This window comes from Anser cygnoides, chromosome 20, assembly GCF_040182565.1.
Source record: "Anser cygnoides isolate HZ-2024a breed goose chromosome 20, Taihu_goose_T2T_genome, whole genome shotgun sequence".
NCBI classification, from domain to species: Eukaryota; Metazoa; Chordata; class Aves; order Anseriformes; family Anatidae; genus Anser; species Anser cygnoides.
Window position 1 is genome coordinate 295664 of NC_089892.1, and position 17720 is coordinate 313383.

Here is a 17720-nt window from a genome sequence, read left to right on the forward strand (position 1 = left end):
ACAATTCACCATCTTAAAAAAAAAAAAGTGGGGGTAGGAATTTACTAAAGCTAGTAAGTATGTTAGGTTCTGTTTCTCTGCTCTCCTCCCTCACATAAAAGCAATGCTACATCTCTTCTATTCTTAAGTCATGTCTTGTGTACCCTACTCTGCATTACTTGAGTTTTCAGATGCTATAAGCAAGGGAAATGGAACAGATACATTTTTTAGAATAGTTATTCATTCTGGATCTGCCTGTAACATATAAGACTAAAAAAACCAACATCCCCATCCCCCTCCCAAAATTCAGAGCCAGTCAAGATTCTTCAGCTGCATTAACACAATATAAACACATCATTTGCTGCCACATCGTTTAAAACTCGCTTAAATTTCATTCAGGTTTATTATAGAACAAAATCTTTGCTAGTATACATATCAAACACAATGAAAAGTTGGGAACAACACTAGTAAAATTTAAACCAAATTTAATAGTATAACCTGTCTTTCTGCAAGATTCTACTTGCCCCAGGAAGTATGAGTCTATCTCAGCAAATCAGTGACAGTATACACTTTGTTTAGGATGTATTAACTCCTCCTAGAAGTTGCTTGTCACAAAGGCACTTAAAGAGCCAGCTGCCATGAAACAAGCTAAGGCTCTGCAAGCTAAAAATAGCTAATCATTTGCTGGATACTCACGTTAAATTCAAGCTTGTGGGCTAGAATATGTATCCTACACTTGGTGAGAACAGTATTAGCTCTACTGTTACATACGGCATAACAAAACGCTGCTCTGGAAATGAAATATACCTCCCTGCCCAACTGACTTACCTCTAGCTTGGTGTTGGGCAGATTGCCAGTCCATTTTTTTTTGTTTCTGTTGCTCTTGTTCTGCTTTGAGGGTTGGACAGTTTTGGAGCACAATACTGAAATGATCATTTGTTCAGAACTAAACACATGATGCTGGCAAAAAAGAGAAACTTCAAGAGTAGTTTGTCTCTAATGCTTTTTGATTTCTAGGAGGTACATAAGTATTAAACCACAACTTTTTGTAGCTGCTTTTCCTGAAGTCCACTGCTAATTAAATATATAATTGTAGACACCGACACCATAGGTTTGCTCTAGAAGCATTTTAATTTACAAACAGCAATTCCCATTGACTTTATACCATAAAAAAAGCAATTTACAAGCAAGAAACAAATTCATCAGAACAAAATAAAGCAGCACTGAAATATTCATGTCACAAATCTAAAAACAAAGTGAATACAAGAGTAAAATATCATTTGAATAAATATTTTAAAATTCATGCTACAAAATAATCCTTAATGGCAAGTTAATTGTTACAGCATCAGCTTAGCTAGCTTCATTTACTTCATATGGTGATGAAGTGTGGAGTTGTGAGGTTACCGGTTTATATTGCAAGATAATAACACCAAGTCAAGTCATTCAAACTGTTCAAATATTTATCATGATAAACAACCATACAAATAAAAGTTATTTAAAAATACAAATTTTCAGTCAGAAACACACACTTTAAATCGTGCAAGAGCTCTACCTCTAATCAGATATACAACCAGAGGCTTGCAATACAAGTCCAAAGGCTGCATTCATAGCATATGTAAATTGGAGAGACAGCAGTTAGTTTTATTTGCTATAGCAGGAGTTACTTAGGTAAACTAGAAGCAAACCTGCTCAGTTACTGAAAATTAGCTTCACATCCCCTGAAGAAATAAATACAGGAACGTGTCCCAGGCTTTTTTTTTTTTTTTAATGTAAACTTGCATAACTAACGTAATGCTGCCACAGGGATGTGCAAGGAGCATTAAATCTAAAATATTAAATACAACTATTCTGGCACTTGTTAAAAGATATGTAAAATACACACAGATTATAAACTTTGAACATTTTGAATGACTTCACTAAACTTCTGTTTCAATCACTGAGTATTATGAAATTTACAGTTAATGAACTAAACAGATTCATATAAAGAATTTACACAATTCCCCAAATACTTTCAAATATAAAATTTAATAAATAACCCTGACCAGTCAAAAAGCACCATTCAAGGGTAAAACTCCCTTGGAAAATAGATTAGGTGTTGCATATTTGAGTCCCTTTCAATGGTTTCATCTGAAACCTGTTTAGAAAAATGTCAATAAAGGAATCACAGTCAACTAATACAAAAGGTCAAATAAGATATTTTTAAAGGTAAAGCTCATTCAATCTTTTCCCAGCCCTTGATTTAATTCCTGCTGTTCTTCCTAAAGTTCAGACTAAACATATTATGAGGCCTCATTGTTTTATCTAAAAGTAAACCAAAGGCTTCAGCATAAAATGTTACTTTATGCTTGGGAAGACTGCATTAAAAACTATCAATTTAGGCCTACATTATATTCTGCTGAACAGTAAATCGACAGTATCCTTTATGCTATTGAAAGAGTTCACACTAAAAAAGCAGAGCCAATCCTGAAGACTTATTGACCAAACTGAACTGCTAATATACTGTATTTACAAAGCTATTTTCTAACTGTATTTACAGGTTTAAAAATAATATGGAAGATAACTGATTAAGTAAACTAACTGTTTAAAACCACAAACATTAGCAAAGATATAAAATCCTTTATTTTCACAGTTTGTCATAATTGGTTAAACATCTAGAGAAAAGGACACTGTCACTGTTTTCACATTTGTCTATAATAAAAAGGTAGATTAAGAGACTCAATTATGAACCAGCCTATATAATTTCATGATTTATTTTGCTGTCAAATATTTTTTCACATATTTTATTGACTTCTGCATTTATTGTAAATGAAATGTGTAACAATTCTGTGCTAACTTAAAACTGTACAGAAACAAGACACTGTACAGTACTTCCATAATCTGCTTAAAATAACACAGCATACTCTGTTTTGGTGGACTTGTGAAATGAACTTCAATTAGATAATGCTTCATGTATCATGACAATGTTAAACCTGGCATACCATTATGTGACAAGGCACAATTTATTTGCTGTTGCCAGGTTTGAAGTTCGCTTTCTACCAGAGTCACACACTTTGTAAGTGTAAATGTAATGTTCAATGATGTTTTATGTATCCTTTGAAGCACTGCTGAACTTTACAGTACTGTGTTATGGCTTGGTAATTCTTAACACTGCTAGCAGTGGAAAAGGTAAATGGCATATCAACGTGAACAGGAGCAAGTAAAACTTGCAAACTGATGAATCATGGTTTTGTAGAAAAAGTGATCACTTCCTGCCCCTTAACAGTCCTGTTACAATGTTCTGAACCTGAACCTGTACAATCAAAGTAATTTTTGTTGTTGTTTTTGTGTGATTTTTCTTTCCTTGTTTTTTTTTCTTTTGTCAGAGACAAGTTTGGATAAGTCACTCTTTGGTAAACTCAAACCAGTTCAATAAATTTACAAATACAAAGAACTAGATTTAAATAATGTTAAGATTGTGACACAGAAATTCAAGAAATATAAAATTAGTGCCCATATCCTGCAATCTTCAACTCATACTTCCATAAAAAAAGTCACACCAAAGGCACCACAGCACAGGTCCAAGATAAAGGGTTAAGAATAACTGTACATTTCTTGGATTTTACATGTCTCAAACTTAATGTGTCAAAACATTTTTTTTTTTAATTTAATTACTTAAAGCAAACATGAGAAAAAACAGTATCAGAAACACCAACCTGTTTTTAAGTGGGTAAACATACAGACTACCTCCCATAGACACAGACATACAATTTCCCTTACTGAAAATAACAGTTCTATTGGTTCAAGGAGAGAAACATCATCTCACCTCCCTGCACCTCTTTATTTAGGCATTTTTAGGACAAAGAGGCAAATTATGTACTCAATTCAACTGAAGCTGCTCCAGAGGAGCTGGTGGGTTTTTACTGTAAGTTGGTATTTAATAAAAATCTTATTGCAGACTGTCACAATATTAAGAACTAGTGTATTCAATAAAGCTACTACACAAATATGCCCCAACTTCACAGGAGCCCAAAAAGCATTACAAGATATCAAACCTATCTTTTTGCTTTCCTGTAACTTAAGAATGAGACTATATTTTCTAAATTCCAGGACTCAGACAACATGTTCACAGATGGATTTTCAATATTTGCTAAATAAAGCATAAGGCCCAATTATATAAAGAATGTATTTTAAAGATGCATGTGGTTAATTTAATTTTGCTTATCAGGTAGAATTTACACAGTAGTGTTTGCCAGCTCATGCTTTTGAGGTCTGAAACTATTTTTTTTTTTTTATTTCTTTTTTCTATTTTGCTTAATGGTTACCATTAGGTTTCACATTTTAATATATTATACTGACCTAAATGATGAAGTTAGCACCATAATAAAAAAAACATTTGGTGAAACAACAATATTTAGAGTATTTTTAAAGTTGTTGGTAGTTCCTTTATACAGAAAACAACCACTGAATAGGGAAGCCACAGCAACTCTGTAATACTTGCACATGAAATAACAGACATATTGCTTGAAGTTCCCATAGAGTATTTGTGTTTTGTTTTTTTTTTTTTTTAAATACAAAAAAGTACAAATTCCAAGTGCTAACGTATCACTTGGAGCTGTAAGTAGGAAGTCAATGTGCACCTGAAAACAGCTCTCTGTGAAGAGACCTGTTAAAACACTGCTTGGAAATACTGTAGTTTAAACTACAAGATACCTCTCAGGTTAGTATCAACCAACCGTGAAGAGTGATAAAGTTAAATTTAGTTACCTGGTATACTTCTACAGTACGAAATGAAGGTAGATTCTGAGGCCAGTAAAAACACATTTAAAACCACAATGCTACTTCTGGGTTTGCTATTAGTTTTCTTTTTTTTTTTTTTTAATATATATATAGATATATATCTATCTCTATATATATAAAAAGGTCAGCACCACAGGTTGTCCAGTTTATGTTCTAGACAACTAACAAAACCCCTTAACAATTTAACCATAATTTAATAGATTTATGGCATTTGGTTTAAAAATGTTATAAAGCAAAGCAATTAAAACAAGGTAATTCACTTTGCTCACTTCTGCACACAAAGTAATAGTTTAATAAGATGAAAACCAAACATTCTTCTAAAAACAAAAGCATCCTCCCAAAGTCTGAAGTCCTAAATCCTAGGCAGAGAGGAGACCTAGTAGTTGAAAGAATGGTACATGGTATAAACCTTGACATACTTTTACATTCACTTCAACCAGAATAGGGAAAGTGAAAGCATTTCATATATATATAAAGCAAATTTATATATATAAACAGACTAACTACCAAAAACAGTTGGAAAAACAAGCACAATTCATTGGAACACATGGAAGGAATCAAATATATAATATTCTCTCTCCCCACTGCTGTGTAACCCTCTTTATCAGCAACAGGATTTAAGAAATAAGCGAGACTACAGCTTCTTGGTGTATCCAGCGGAGCTGCCAATCTTATTTTAATATCTTTCTCCACTGGAATTTGTGTCTTACCAGATCAACCAGTAGGGACACCTTAGCAGACTCTTCCCATCCATTCCCCAGCACACTGTTTTTTTATATTTTGAGCATCTTCAAAAGTGGAAAAACAAACAAACAAACAAACACAAAAAAACCAGCCCAACCTCCTACAGAAGCAAATAATACTTATGTAGTCTTTTCCAGAAACCATTTCACACTGATTTCCAGAAGGTCAGGAAAATTAAAAGGCTGTTATACTTGTAATGAAGATTACTAAAAGAATAAAAGATTTTTAAAAAATACATTATTAATGTGCTTGTTTGCGTTGCACTTAGAGAATGTAATATTTTAATCAGATGTGCTAGACATTGCATGAATTTCCATACTAGAATCCATAGCTTCAGAAGCCGAAGCATCATTATCTATTTTCTGTTCCACAAAAGCTTCTGTTCTGTCTGGAGACTCTACCCTGTTTCTTACTTCTGTTACTCCAGGGTGATTCTTTCGCAAATGCTGGTTTAGCGTACCCTGGAAAGGAAAACATTTTCCACAGACCTCACAGCGAAAGGGCTTATCATCTGTATGACCGCGAATATGATACTCAAGTTGGTCCTTGCGGGTATATTTCTTTCCACAAAATTTGCACACAAAAGGAGTTATTCCCATGTGCAATCGCATGTGCCGATCGAGGCTCCCTTTCTGGTTGAAAGACTTGCCACAGTAAATACAAATCAGCCTCTCATTGTATGGATACCAATGACCTCTTGTATTTCTCTCCCGTGGACTATTTTCGTATCCTGCGTTACTCACCATAGAATCACTGTCAGCCCCTTGCACCAAGCCCTGAACATCACTATGTAAATGACCAGTGGATACCCGTTTTTGGCGTGCACGACCCCCTCTGAAACAGCTCAGCATTGACCTTGAGGGACTTGAATTGCTCAGGCTTCCAAAAGTTTCAGACACACCTGCAGCCTGTGATGAGGCATGGGTAAATGAATAAACGTGTTGCAAGACAGACCCATAGGAGCCAACGTTTACTGCTACCACTTGCTCTCCATCCACCATTTCAGTATGATATCCATCATCACCAAGGGAAGAGCTATCAGAGCAACTTGGCCTGTCAGACTTTTCCATTTTAACTTTCACCTCTGCAATCTGACTTTCCCTTACTATCAGGTCTCCTTGCTCATGATCACCTTCAATCTGAATCTCATATTCAGAAATACTCCCGCTGCTTCCTCGATCTGAATGCCCTTCTTCTTGCAGTCGACTACGCAGAGTTTTGCCTGGAGTAGTTTCCATCCTAAGATCGCTGCTTGCTGTTGACTGTCGCACCTGAGAGCAATAGGGGGGAGATATTTCAATGGGGTTGGCAAAATAGCTGCCATCTTTAACTCCATTGCGATTTTCTGAATTTTCTTCAGCACCAACAGTGACAGAGTCAACATCACCAACACTGATCTTTGAATGAATACTCTCCAGTATCTGTGTGCACTTATCAATGACGCACTGCATCTGTAGAAAGCTAGCTGCAGTTAGAAAACTAACAACATCCTTCAGTTGTAAGGACATCCTTCCAGTGTAACAAAATGAAAGCAATTGTTCAAAAACATTGGGATTTTTAATAACTGATATAGATAAGCCACTCATGGTGCTTAATGCTGAATGGTCACGGAAATATGGAGAACTGGCAGCTAAGACAGCTTTATGGGCTCGAAATGGCTGACCCTGAATATGCACAATTATGTCACACAGCTTTCCTTGCAAGCGGAGTTCGTTTAACTGGCTCAGAACAGTGTTGCTGTACTCAGGCACATCAAACTGAATGAAACTGCTGCTGTCCATTTCTACTGATGTAAAATGGAATCTGAAAGAAAAGTGAGAAGATTTACAACTGAGAATGAATACAGAGTTTTCCGTTTCAAAAATAAATGCTTACACATGTTGAGGTTAAATTACCACATTGATCTGTTTAAGGTGGGTGTCAACAAAACAGTTGGTATAAATACTTATGTAACAGAAAAAGCAGAGTCTTGATCTACTGATCTCTTGCATTGCTATCAAATTATCCCTCTGCAACATTCACAATTCAATTGCTTATAACACATCACAGGGTCCCTGGGATAGTCTATGTTTAACCTAAAAGAAACTTTGCAGTCCCCAACCTCCTAACAGAATCCTAATATTAAAGTCACTAAAGCAGGTCAAAAACTTCAGAATCTTTACTGTCTTAAGAGACTACACTGATACTTGCAGGGAACTGCACTTTTAAATTGTCCAAGAATAATTTTTGAAAGGTATTTCACGAAGTTTGAAAAACCTTATGAAGAAAAACCACAGTTGTGTGCATGTATGTATATGCATACAAACGCAAACATTAAAATATTTTTAAAATGTATTTTTTAGGTCTAGATATGTAGTATATTCAGCTCTGAAATAAATTTGACATCAACGGCATTTCTGTTTAGACAAACATTTACCTCTTGAGAAAATACTCTCAATACTTATTAAAGAAATAAATCAATCATTCAGTATTTACATCAAAAAACAAGGAATCCTAATTGAAGGAAATATCAGAGTGTAGACTCAATTCTGAACTGTTTACCCAGTGTGCCAGAGGTTTCCAGATAACAATGAACGTGTCAATATGCAAGGCAGCATTTTTGAAGGAAAAGTGTGGGAGCCACCCACGAACTTTCAATTTTTTGAGTTTCTTTTTGTGGTTTTCATCTATTGCCTGCTGCCCTCTCCCCCGTGCCCCCTCCCCAGCTTTGAAGCTCATCTGACACTGCACTGCCTTCTTAACTAAGATGATTTGCCAATTAAGTTCAACATAACTCCAAAGCCATTAGTACTAAAACTTTCTTGATACAATGGGAAAGGATGTTCCAAGAGCTTTAGCGAAATGTATACATTTCAAAATAAGATCTAGAGAAAGGTACTACCCTATATTATTGTAAAAAGCAAATACACACTTGTTCCCCGAGAATGTCTGTAGCAGACTATCCTATATTTCTAAGATTAGGCCTGCAATCAAGTACCCAAGAATCTTCATATTTTCATTGTCATTCTTGTTCTTATTAATGCAGAAGTCGTAATATAGCCATCATACCTGCTTTTCCAATTGGACAAACAGATCTCAACATCATCCATTGACTTCTGAAGCAGGAAGCATGTCCAATGTATCACAACATACTAGCAGATTTTTTTTCTATTTGTGTCTTATGTTACATGCTGTAATAGGACATATGAACAATTTTAAATCAAATTACGAAAATTTAGGCACTGTAAAAAACAAAATCAACAGGTAGGAATATGACAAAAGATTTACAAGGAAGAACTGGAGCTGTCACCTAAAACTAAGGTTCATTGTCTTCACAAATGGAAGTTCCTTTCAGCAGAGAAACAAAACAGCCAGCTTCCTGACTCGACTACCATTACTGAGAAAACTTCAGTAAATTGTATTTCACTTGACTGATGATGGAAATAAAGATTAAAATGGTTAACAGAACTGATATGATCACAGCCATCCATACAAAGATAGCTTTGGCAGGACAGTTCCTTCAGTCAGCAAATAAAGCTACAGAATGATTCAGTGCTTGTGAGCTGAAACAAGTCAGGCATAAACCAGAAATCAAACGTGACAAACAAACAAACAAACCTCAAGTGAACGATGGAGCAATTAAACTGGAAGATTAACCTTGGTATTCTGAGCATCCCTCCATGCTGCACAGAGAACCACTGTCCAAGTTCCTAGCTTGCATCCACTCCATTGGGAAGACTGCATTCTCAGCAATAAGGATACATATTTGTCAACATCAATTTTGTTTGACAGGGCATCAGGTTTCTTTACCAACCCCACATAGGTCACTACCTTTGATTTGTGGGATTTATACACTATACACAGGTGCAACGTTCCTGACTGAGCTTTTCTTTGCTCATTTGAAGGGTTTTTGTTGACCTGAAACAACACGGAGAGCTGTTACCTAGGTTGAGAGCTATGTACAAACTGTAAGACCAGTCCCCAGCAGTGATAATTTGTCATTCCTACATCTTTACAGATCTCTGATCTCAGGAACCAGATCCTAATCAAGCCTCACCCAAATTCCATCAGAAGTTATTCCTTTTTTTTTAATGTACAGAATGTACAGAAACAGTTTGTCATATTTAGCCAGTGGCCTTTCTCCTTGCACTGTACTTCCCTAAGGGCTCTTTATTCAGTGAAATGGAAAACAACGTAGTCCCAGACAAAATATTAAAATATAGTCACCACAAGCATTAGTACAGACAGAAGGAATGGGATAGGGATAGGAGCCCTTAAGTAGAAAGATGATGGGTACTTTATGTCTTACTGTGAAAAAAAAAAAAAGCCCACAATTTCATTCTTCTGATCAAGGCATCTTGGCACGTCTAGATGAATTCACACCCCCTAGGAGATGGCCACGCATTGCAAAGGTACTGTAAACACATACTAGGGAAAGCATGAGAGACAGGAAGATGGGGTCACTGAGAGAAAAGGGATACTCGGCAGTACTTGCACATCATAACTGTTAGAAATTCTAACTCTCTCCATGGAATCATAGAATATCCCAAGTTGGAAGGGACCCCTCAAGGACTCCTTCCCAAATCCATGGGCATGTATATCTATAAGCAATTCTACAGCCTTGTTCTGAGAACTGTTTCAACTTCCTCTTAGGAAACAGAGGAAGTTACTATTACCATTTTCAGGAGAATAAACAGCACAAATCCTGGTAGGGAATGGAAAGGATGATGGAGTTAAAGGTTTGTGAGGTTGCTTGTCAGTGTAGTGAACATAGGGACATACGGTATCGCTTTGAAAGCAAACACATCAAGTATAGCCCAAAAAGCAGTGGACGCCCCGCTGTTCTTAAAAAAGAAGAATCTACAGCACGCTCTTGTTGCAATGTCAGTTTCTTCCTCTGAAAACACATGCTTCCTGGGATCCTGAAAACTTCTGTAGAAAGTGTAAAGTAACAAGAATTTTACACAGCAGCAGCCTCTGACAGAAGGGAACCCGTCTTTTGCTTTTGGCTAAACTCTCAAACATTTCTAGATGAAGGAATTTGTCAACGAACACCACGTTTGCGAGTAGCAGGACAATAGCAGGAACTGGACTGAGACTGTAGTAATTTTGCTAGGGTTAGTACCAGGGCACACCAACTTTCTTGCACAGATTTGGGGAGATAAGACCTGAGGAAAAATCTGGGTATTACAAGTAAGAGAGGCAGGCACCAATGGCAATGTTTTACTGATGAGTAATGATTAGAGGAAGAATGATCTTACTTATTCATATAAATCCCCAATTTCATTATCTAGAAAATCATCTTTGAAATATATTCCCCATACACAAAAAGTTTTTATTATGTTTGCATGCAGAATAAAGCTAGCAGACCCAGAATCCAATTCCAGTAGAGTTAAGCAGATTATTGTTCAGCAGGGTACTGTACCATAATAGTACTTGATTATTCACCAATACTGGCAAGCCAGTAGCTCTTTCAAGACAATGTGATTTATGCTTGAAGTATTTCTGATGAAGCCTGGCAAAGAAGAAATCCTCAAGCTTTTTTTTTTTTTTTTTTTTTTTAAACAGTTTCTTCCACGTTGAAGTGTCTTACTAATCTTTTAGGGTGAGGAAATTCACATTAAACTGAAGCAGAGAAGTACTCTAAAAGGCAAATTAGCTATGGACACATCCACTGTATGCTCTAAACAAAAACAAAACAAACTAAAAAATAAATCACAAACATTCTTTCTACAGTTAACCATCCAGTCTTTGCTTCTCAAAACAATGGAACGGTAACTACTTTGACTCACATAACAAATATTTAGAGAATTAGCAGAGAAGAAGAAAAAATTAATAAGTAGTCAGAAGTTATGTCCAATACCTTCCATGATATTTCAGCACATATGGAGTCAATCTGTGTTAAGACCAAGACCACTACAGAATGAAGATGTGTATTATACAAGCTCTAGCATTTGGGGGACTGGTGAGAGCCAAGACAACTCACAGTAATGTTTGGGAACCTCACTGTTACAAAGTAATGCATTTTGTCTTGCTTTAGGTTTTTATCCCTGTTGTTGGACAGTTCCATGTTAGGTTAAAGTGCTATAAAATTTAAGTCCACCTCTGGGCACCTGTCTATAACTAGGTCTTCTGTTAAACAGTTTGATCCACTTATTCAGGAAGGTTAAAGTTTTCATACAAATGTGTACAAGAAATTTCATGAAGGCTTTCTGATTTCTCAGGTTGGAAGTTAGGAGAAATTTCTTCTCAGAAAGAAGTACTTAGGCACTGGAATGGGTTGCCCAGAGAGGTGGTGGAATCACTGTCCCTGGGCGTTTTTAAGAAATGGCTGGATGTGGTACTTAGAACAAGGTTTAGTAGGTAATGTTGGTGGTATGGGGACAGTTGGATCAGATGATCTTGGAGGTCTTTTCCAACCTTATGATTCTAATTTTTGAAGCATGGCACAGAACCACACATTAAGTTCCAGCAGTGCTATGTTGAGTCTCCTGTCTATTTCTGTGGGTGATCATCCAGTCACACTCAAAGCAATCATATAAATTCTCTTTGAGTTTGCATTACATTTATTCATCAGGGTCTTACACAAACATAAAACATAGTATGAATTACTAGCAGTGGATCGCTGCCCTTTATCTTCAAACAAAAGTGTTCATTGGAGTAACCTGTGAACATGAGAATGACATGCATTTAACATTTCTTGTTAGATTTCAAAAAAACATACTTTAAAAACTGTTCTATGAAAGCTCTCATTACACTTGTAAAAACTAAAATAGATGATGACAAAGCTAATTTGGTATTTCATTTTACTGACATCATATAGTAACAGCAGGAAAGCATCATATAACTACAACATGAAGCTGTGCGTTTGCCAGCATCATATTAGTTTCTGCTTCTAAATCTGCACCTGTTTACCTTCATTCACTAGCTGATGTATGGTTTGCTGTTCTCATAGACAGGTGAATGATATACGTTATGCTCATTTTAACTCAAGCAAAGGTGCAAGTAAAGATCCCTTGCATTTTCTTTAGCTCAGCAACATGAGTTCCTTAGCAAACCAACAAACAAACAAAAACATTACTATTGTGGAAAGTGCTTGAAAACAGAAATGCATAAAAGCATAAAAGTTAGGAAGGTCATAAGGAAAACTAAGACTAAAAAAATAAAGTGCTCCTGTGACACCAAGAATGGATACACCATACGCTACTGCTCAGAACAGAGAATAAGCAAGAAAAGAAACAGGTATTTCTATTAATCAGCGCATACCTCCCTTGCATTTTGTCATATTATTTACTACTCCATCTGTGAGAACTTAAGACATTCTTGCAAAACCATCATTCAGAAGTATTTTTAATCTATGAATGTAACCCAATCATCTGTGATTGTGGAAGATTTATGGCAACATCTTCATTACTTTCACTTCTTTCAGTTGCCTTTGACAGTCTTCGGATTAGACTAGATACAATAATTAAAGCTAGCTGTACCAAAGAAAAACTGCAATCAGGTCTGTCATAGTCTAAGTGCATTTCTTAGGACATTGCTTTATGACAGTCTGCTTTAAACAGTCTTTGAAAACTGGGAAGAAACCATCATTTAAAAATGAATAAAACAAAAAAGCTTCTCTCCCAACTGAGATTTTTTCTTGCAGAACCATAAAATTCTTAAAATAACGTAAGCAGTATTATGGAAATATTTAATATTGGGTTAATGTATCAACTCTTCCTAAATTTACACAGCCATTTTCTTGAGAACTCTGCAGCCTTTAAAGATCATGAAGGAGACTAAGTTATTTTATACTTATTTCAAGTGAGATAATTAAACACTTTTTTTATTTTAATATAGATTTAAAAATCAATTGCATTAAAGGGTTTTCCAGAAACATACACAGCAAATAATAAAAATAGGCTCTCATGTATTTTCAGCTCATCCACACAAGTATTTCCAGGTCTACACAACACGCTGCCAGAAACATCCTCCTGGTGACTGAAAATGTACCTAAGGTGACACTGTTCTCCATGCAGCTTATATGCTAAGTCATACAAATATCAAACAACTCCTTTAAGCAATGAAAAGAATGATTAGAAGGAATGTTTGCACTCGATACTTAAGACAAAGAACCACTTGAAGACTGGTAGAAGGAATACATCAAGTATGTCTGTATGCAAAATAGATTTTTCAAAATGTTGACTGCACTATATAGAACGAACATTTAAAAGCCACTTAATGTGTATTATACAAACCACAGCACTAGAGCAGGCAAGGAATCTTTGAAGACTACTGTACCCATTCAGAATCTGATCATCTAGATGTTACCTCATAGCAGTAATTCATGAATGCAGTTGCCTAAAACCAAAAGAATTTCATGAGCAACAGGCTTTAAAGCTGGTGGAAGAAGTACTGTGATGAAAGAAATTGTACTGTGGCAAAAAATGTAATGCCTTAAAAACCTTGTTAAAAAATTATGGTACAAAGGCAGTAATATAAGATGCACTTACAACAACAACTTATTTCAAAGCAATACCGTATTCCTTCATTGCTTAGATTACAGGAATGTCAGTTTGTAATCTATTAAACTGAATTCAAGTGAACATGTCTTTTGTGGAACACTTACACGCTGTTAATAGAGGTGAAATGGCTGCTGTCTACTTGAGTAAACAAAGTGAAAATTTCATCCATATTCTTTTAAAGCATCCCTTGAACGGAATATTAAACAAGTATGGACTGACTTCTCAAGCTAAACAAGGTCACTACCTAAATCACTTTTACTTAACTCTGTGAACTCTTGATTTCAAGAGAATTACAAAGCTGAATTCTAGAAGCATTACTACACCTAGAAACAACAACTTTTGCTTGGTTTGATTTGTAATATTTGTTTTTAAACTCACTCGGACATATTTAAACTTAAAACATACTGGAGAGCACAAATAGATCACTGTGCATAAACACGGAATTTTGCTTTCTCAGAATATGTAAGTGACTCTCCGACTCAGATGGAAGTTTAACAAGTTGATATGCAGTTCCTAAAAGATGCTCCAGCACAAGAGAAAGTTCTGTAATATTTCTGTTGCAGCATTGTTTCATTTTGTTTGTAGCTTCTCCAATAGGATAAAATGACCTTTACTTATGGCATCTTTTACATTTACAATGATCTCCAAACTCTTTTCAGTTTGATTCAACAGATTACTCTGTTGGATTTGCCTCTAACAGGTAAAAACTGCCAGTATGATTAAAAACAGCTAACACAAGCTTATGTTTACATGAGCTTCTTGACCAAACTTTTGTTAAGCTCAGCACAGTTTTTAACAGTCTATGGTGAAACAGCTTTGAAAAACGACTGCTTCACTCATATTTTGGATTAAAATACAGAAAAAGTTACAAGAACAAAATTCATGTCTCTCAGGCAAGCACTCCCATCCTAAGGCATCACAGAACACAATCCCATCATTTTCATAGGTGAGCAATACTTTAGTCCCATACAGTTTTTGTAGAAAAATTCATATTAATTCTGACTTTTGTCTAACAGGAATTGAAAAGGATTTATTTTTGACCTCACTAAAACAACAGGATGAGTATACTCCTGGGAAGCTCTTCACAGACATAGCAACAAGTGTTTATACAGAAAATGGAAAATTACATTTGCCATCCTGAGAAAACCACTTGAAGGAGCGGATGATTTTAATATCAACATTAAAACCAATTCATTTATATATATACATACACACACACACAAACGTTAACATTGTAAAAACTACATTGCTATTCACAGCTCTCAGTATGGTGCAGCCAGGCAATTATCAGAACTGCATATTTAGCATTTCACAGTAAAACAAACAAACAACAAAAAAAGAGTATTTTATTTGAGCAAATATCCAGAGCAGTTGTGAAACAGAATTCCAAGGACCACTTTCCTCCCTTATTCTCAAATAGTCCTCTCAAAATTGCTTGCCTGTATGTAAGTGATTAAAATAGTAAATATGAAACTAGAGATGGATAAACAAAGGTTCACCCAATGATTAGAAACCGGAACACAAATAAGCTCCAAATGTTGGCCCTAGAAATCAAGTTACTAAAAAAGCAATTGCAGGTATGCATGTATTTCTAAAGATGGGAAAAAAAAAGTTATCAGAAGGCAAAACACAGATAGCCAAGATCAGCAGAAGTATTGTGTCAGTTAAGTGAAATAAAGGCACATTTATGACACATATGCTTTAAAGCTGTAAGACCTTACCAGTAGTGATCAGTTTCCTTCTGTGCACCAACTTCATAATATGCAAGCTTCTGAGTACTGTTTATTTAATCCTGAATATTTATACCCCACATATTTTATTTCCTAAATTTCTGACAACTTTGAGATACATCTTTAGAGAAGTCACTATCAGAATCAGGGAAACAACTGAGAGCATAGTAAGGCCTTTAATAAGTGGGAAGAGATAGCAAGCTTTCATTCTGCTATTATAATAAGAAATGATGTATTATCAAGGAAATAACTGGCTAGCATTATGCATTTTAATCTACCTACTTTTTTTCATCCTTTTTCTTTTTTTTTAGCTACTCACTCTTAATCAAATTATAACTATTTGACTTCAAGATTTATTTTAAGCAATGAAGTAGCTATATTCTCTAGATATTTTTATAATAGGTTTAAGGTAGCCCTCAAGAGTACACTTTCCTCCTTTTTTTTCCCCATAGTATTCACCCAGTCTTTGACTCCATTACTTCTGATACACCAAGCATTTTGTAGCTCTCACTAACGAGGCAAAAAAGCACAGGCTCCTCCTATTCTAGATGCTGATAATTCTGTAACACGTATATACCTAAACCGCTTTTATTCCCCCCTCTCCCCCCCCCCCCCCCCCCGTGACTGGGAACTCCCACATCAGCTTTTATGAGGCAGTTCAGATTTATTCCAAGTGTACCTTCACCACTGACTTATTTTTAAATAAAACTAATTGCATACGCCACGTGCACCTGCAGAGCTTTTGAAGGGCCTTCACGAAGACTGAGTCTTAACTAGAACTTCCAGTTCCTCAAACAGAAAAGCAACAGCCGAAAGGTCCACCAACTTCTGGGGACAGCACTAAAAAAGGTACTGGGGTCTCAAAGCACTTCAGCCAGCCAAGCCGACCGCGCCAGTTGCACCGCGCCGCATTCGCACTAAAAAAGGCCAAGACACACGCGCGTCCTGCCTCTCTGCTCGCAAACCAAGCTCACGCTCCAGCCACAGGCTCAGGCTACGCGAGGGCAGCTTTCGGCGAGACCTGGCTGAAAGCGGAGCAACCCCGACGGAGCCGGGGTCGGCCGCGGCAGCGGAGACATCGCGGCGGCTCCCGGGCGGCCGGCCGCACGGCTCGCTGCAGGGCTCGCCTCAGCTCGCGCCCGGGAGCCGCGCGGCCGCAGGGCCGAGACGGCGCCCGCGGCACAGGCCCGGACCGAGCCCCTCGCGGCGCCGGGGCCGCCCGCCCCGCCGGGCCGCCGCCCCTGCGGGGCCTGTCAGGGCGCCGGGACCCCCTACCCCGAGCCGCCTCCGTCCCCCGCGGCAGCGCCGCCCCAGCCCCCGGCCCGACGCCCCCTGCAGCGGCCGGCCCGCCCGCGGCTCACCTGGGGCTGTCGGGGTCTCTCGCATGGCGGGTCCCGGCCCGTCTCCTGCCCGCTCCCACCGCCGCTTCCCGCCCTCTCCCGCAGCTCTTCACACCCGGAAACGATTCCGCTGGTGGCGCTTCCGCTTCCCGGCGACGCGCGCCGGCCGCGGGCGCAGAGCCCTCCCGAGGCCGCCGGGGGGCGGGGCGGGGCGGGGCGGGGCGGGCCCTGTCTCGGCGCCTCCCCGCGCTGCTGGGCCCGGAGCGCGGCGCGGGCCGCGAGGCCTGGGGTCTGCCTCGCCGCAGAGCTGCCGCACGAAGAAATGAGAGAGTTCAAGCTGCAGCTGAAAGCTGCGGACAACAGCGGGAAATAACGTTCCTTCTGCCTCGGAGCACGCATTCCAAGACGTTAGCAGGAGCGAGGAATTTGGAAAAGAGAAAACAAAACGCCAGATTCCCAAGAACAGCTTAGTGTTACAGCAGTATTAATTTCTGGAAACGTCTGATCTGACATATTTTGAGATCAACTTTTCTTGCTCCTCTCCCCCCCCCCCCCCCCCCCTTCTTCTTTTAAACACTGGGTGTCCGGCCCATTGCAGATTACATGGCCGTTCTAAGTGCACCTGGATGAAGACAGCAAGCCTCTGGGAGAGGAACTCCCTCCCA

General features: G+C 38.0%; 2 protein-coding genes across 9 annotated transcripts in view; both read right to left on the reverse strand.

The window, feature by feature from the left end:
* RALGPS1 (Ral GEF with PH domain and SH3 binding motif 1) overlaps positions 1-17181 on the reverse strand; it is a 133903-nt gene extending 116722 nt beyond the window's left edge. The window contains exon 1 of the mRNA XM_066980468.1: positions 17077-17181. The gene's annotated coding sequence lies outside the window, so the exon portion shown is untranslated. The remainder of the gene's footprint in view (positions 1-17076) is intronic.
* On the reverse strand, positions 1092-17212 carry ZBTB34 (zinc finger and BTB domain containing 34). 8 transcript variants are annotated; one of them, XM_066980476.1, is made up of 4 exons: positions 17077-17207; positions 13762-13821; positions 8548-12143; positions 1092-7302 (listed from the first exon to the last, which is right to left on the reverse strand). In XM_066980476.1, exons 3-4 carry the CDS (start codon positions 8586-8588, stop codon positions 5781-5783), a joined length of 1563 nt encoding a protein of 520 aa, XP_066836577.1. In that variant the 5' UTR covers positions 8589-12143; positions 13762-13821; positions 17077-17207; the 3' UTR covers positions 1092-5780. The 8 variants fall into 8 exon arrangements, with proteins under 8 accessions (XP_066836577.1, XP_066836580.1, XP_066836579.1 ...); XM_066980479.1 differs by lacking the exon at positions 13762-13821 and having other exon boundaries at positions 8548-8669; positions 9097-9216; positions 17077-17194; XM_066980478.1 differs by lacking the exon at positions 13762-13821 and having other exon boundaries at positions 8548-8669; positions 17077-17212.
* Positions 17213-17720: the final 508 nt, after the last annotated feature.

Excerpts from the sequence above, each read along its gene's own strand:
- ZBTB34 (XM_066980478.1), bottom strand. The coding sequence starts at position 8,588 with ATGGATGATGTTGAGATCTGTTTGTCCAATTGGAAAAGCAG. Across the intron at positions 7,303-8,547 it reads TTGTCCAATTGGAAAAGCAG|ATTCCATTTTACATCAGTAG; the intron begins GTATGATGGCTA and ends CTTTTCTTTCAG.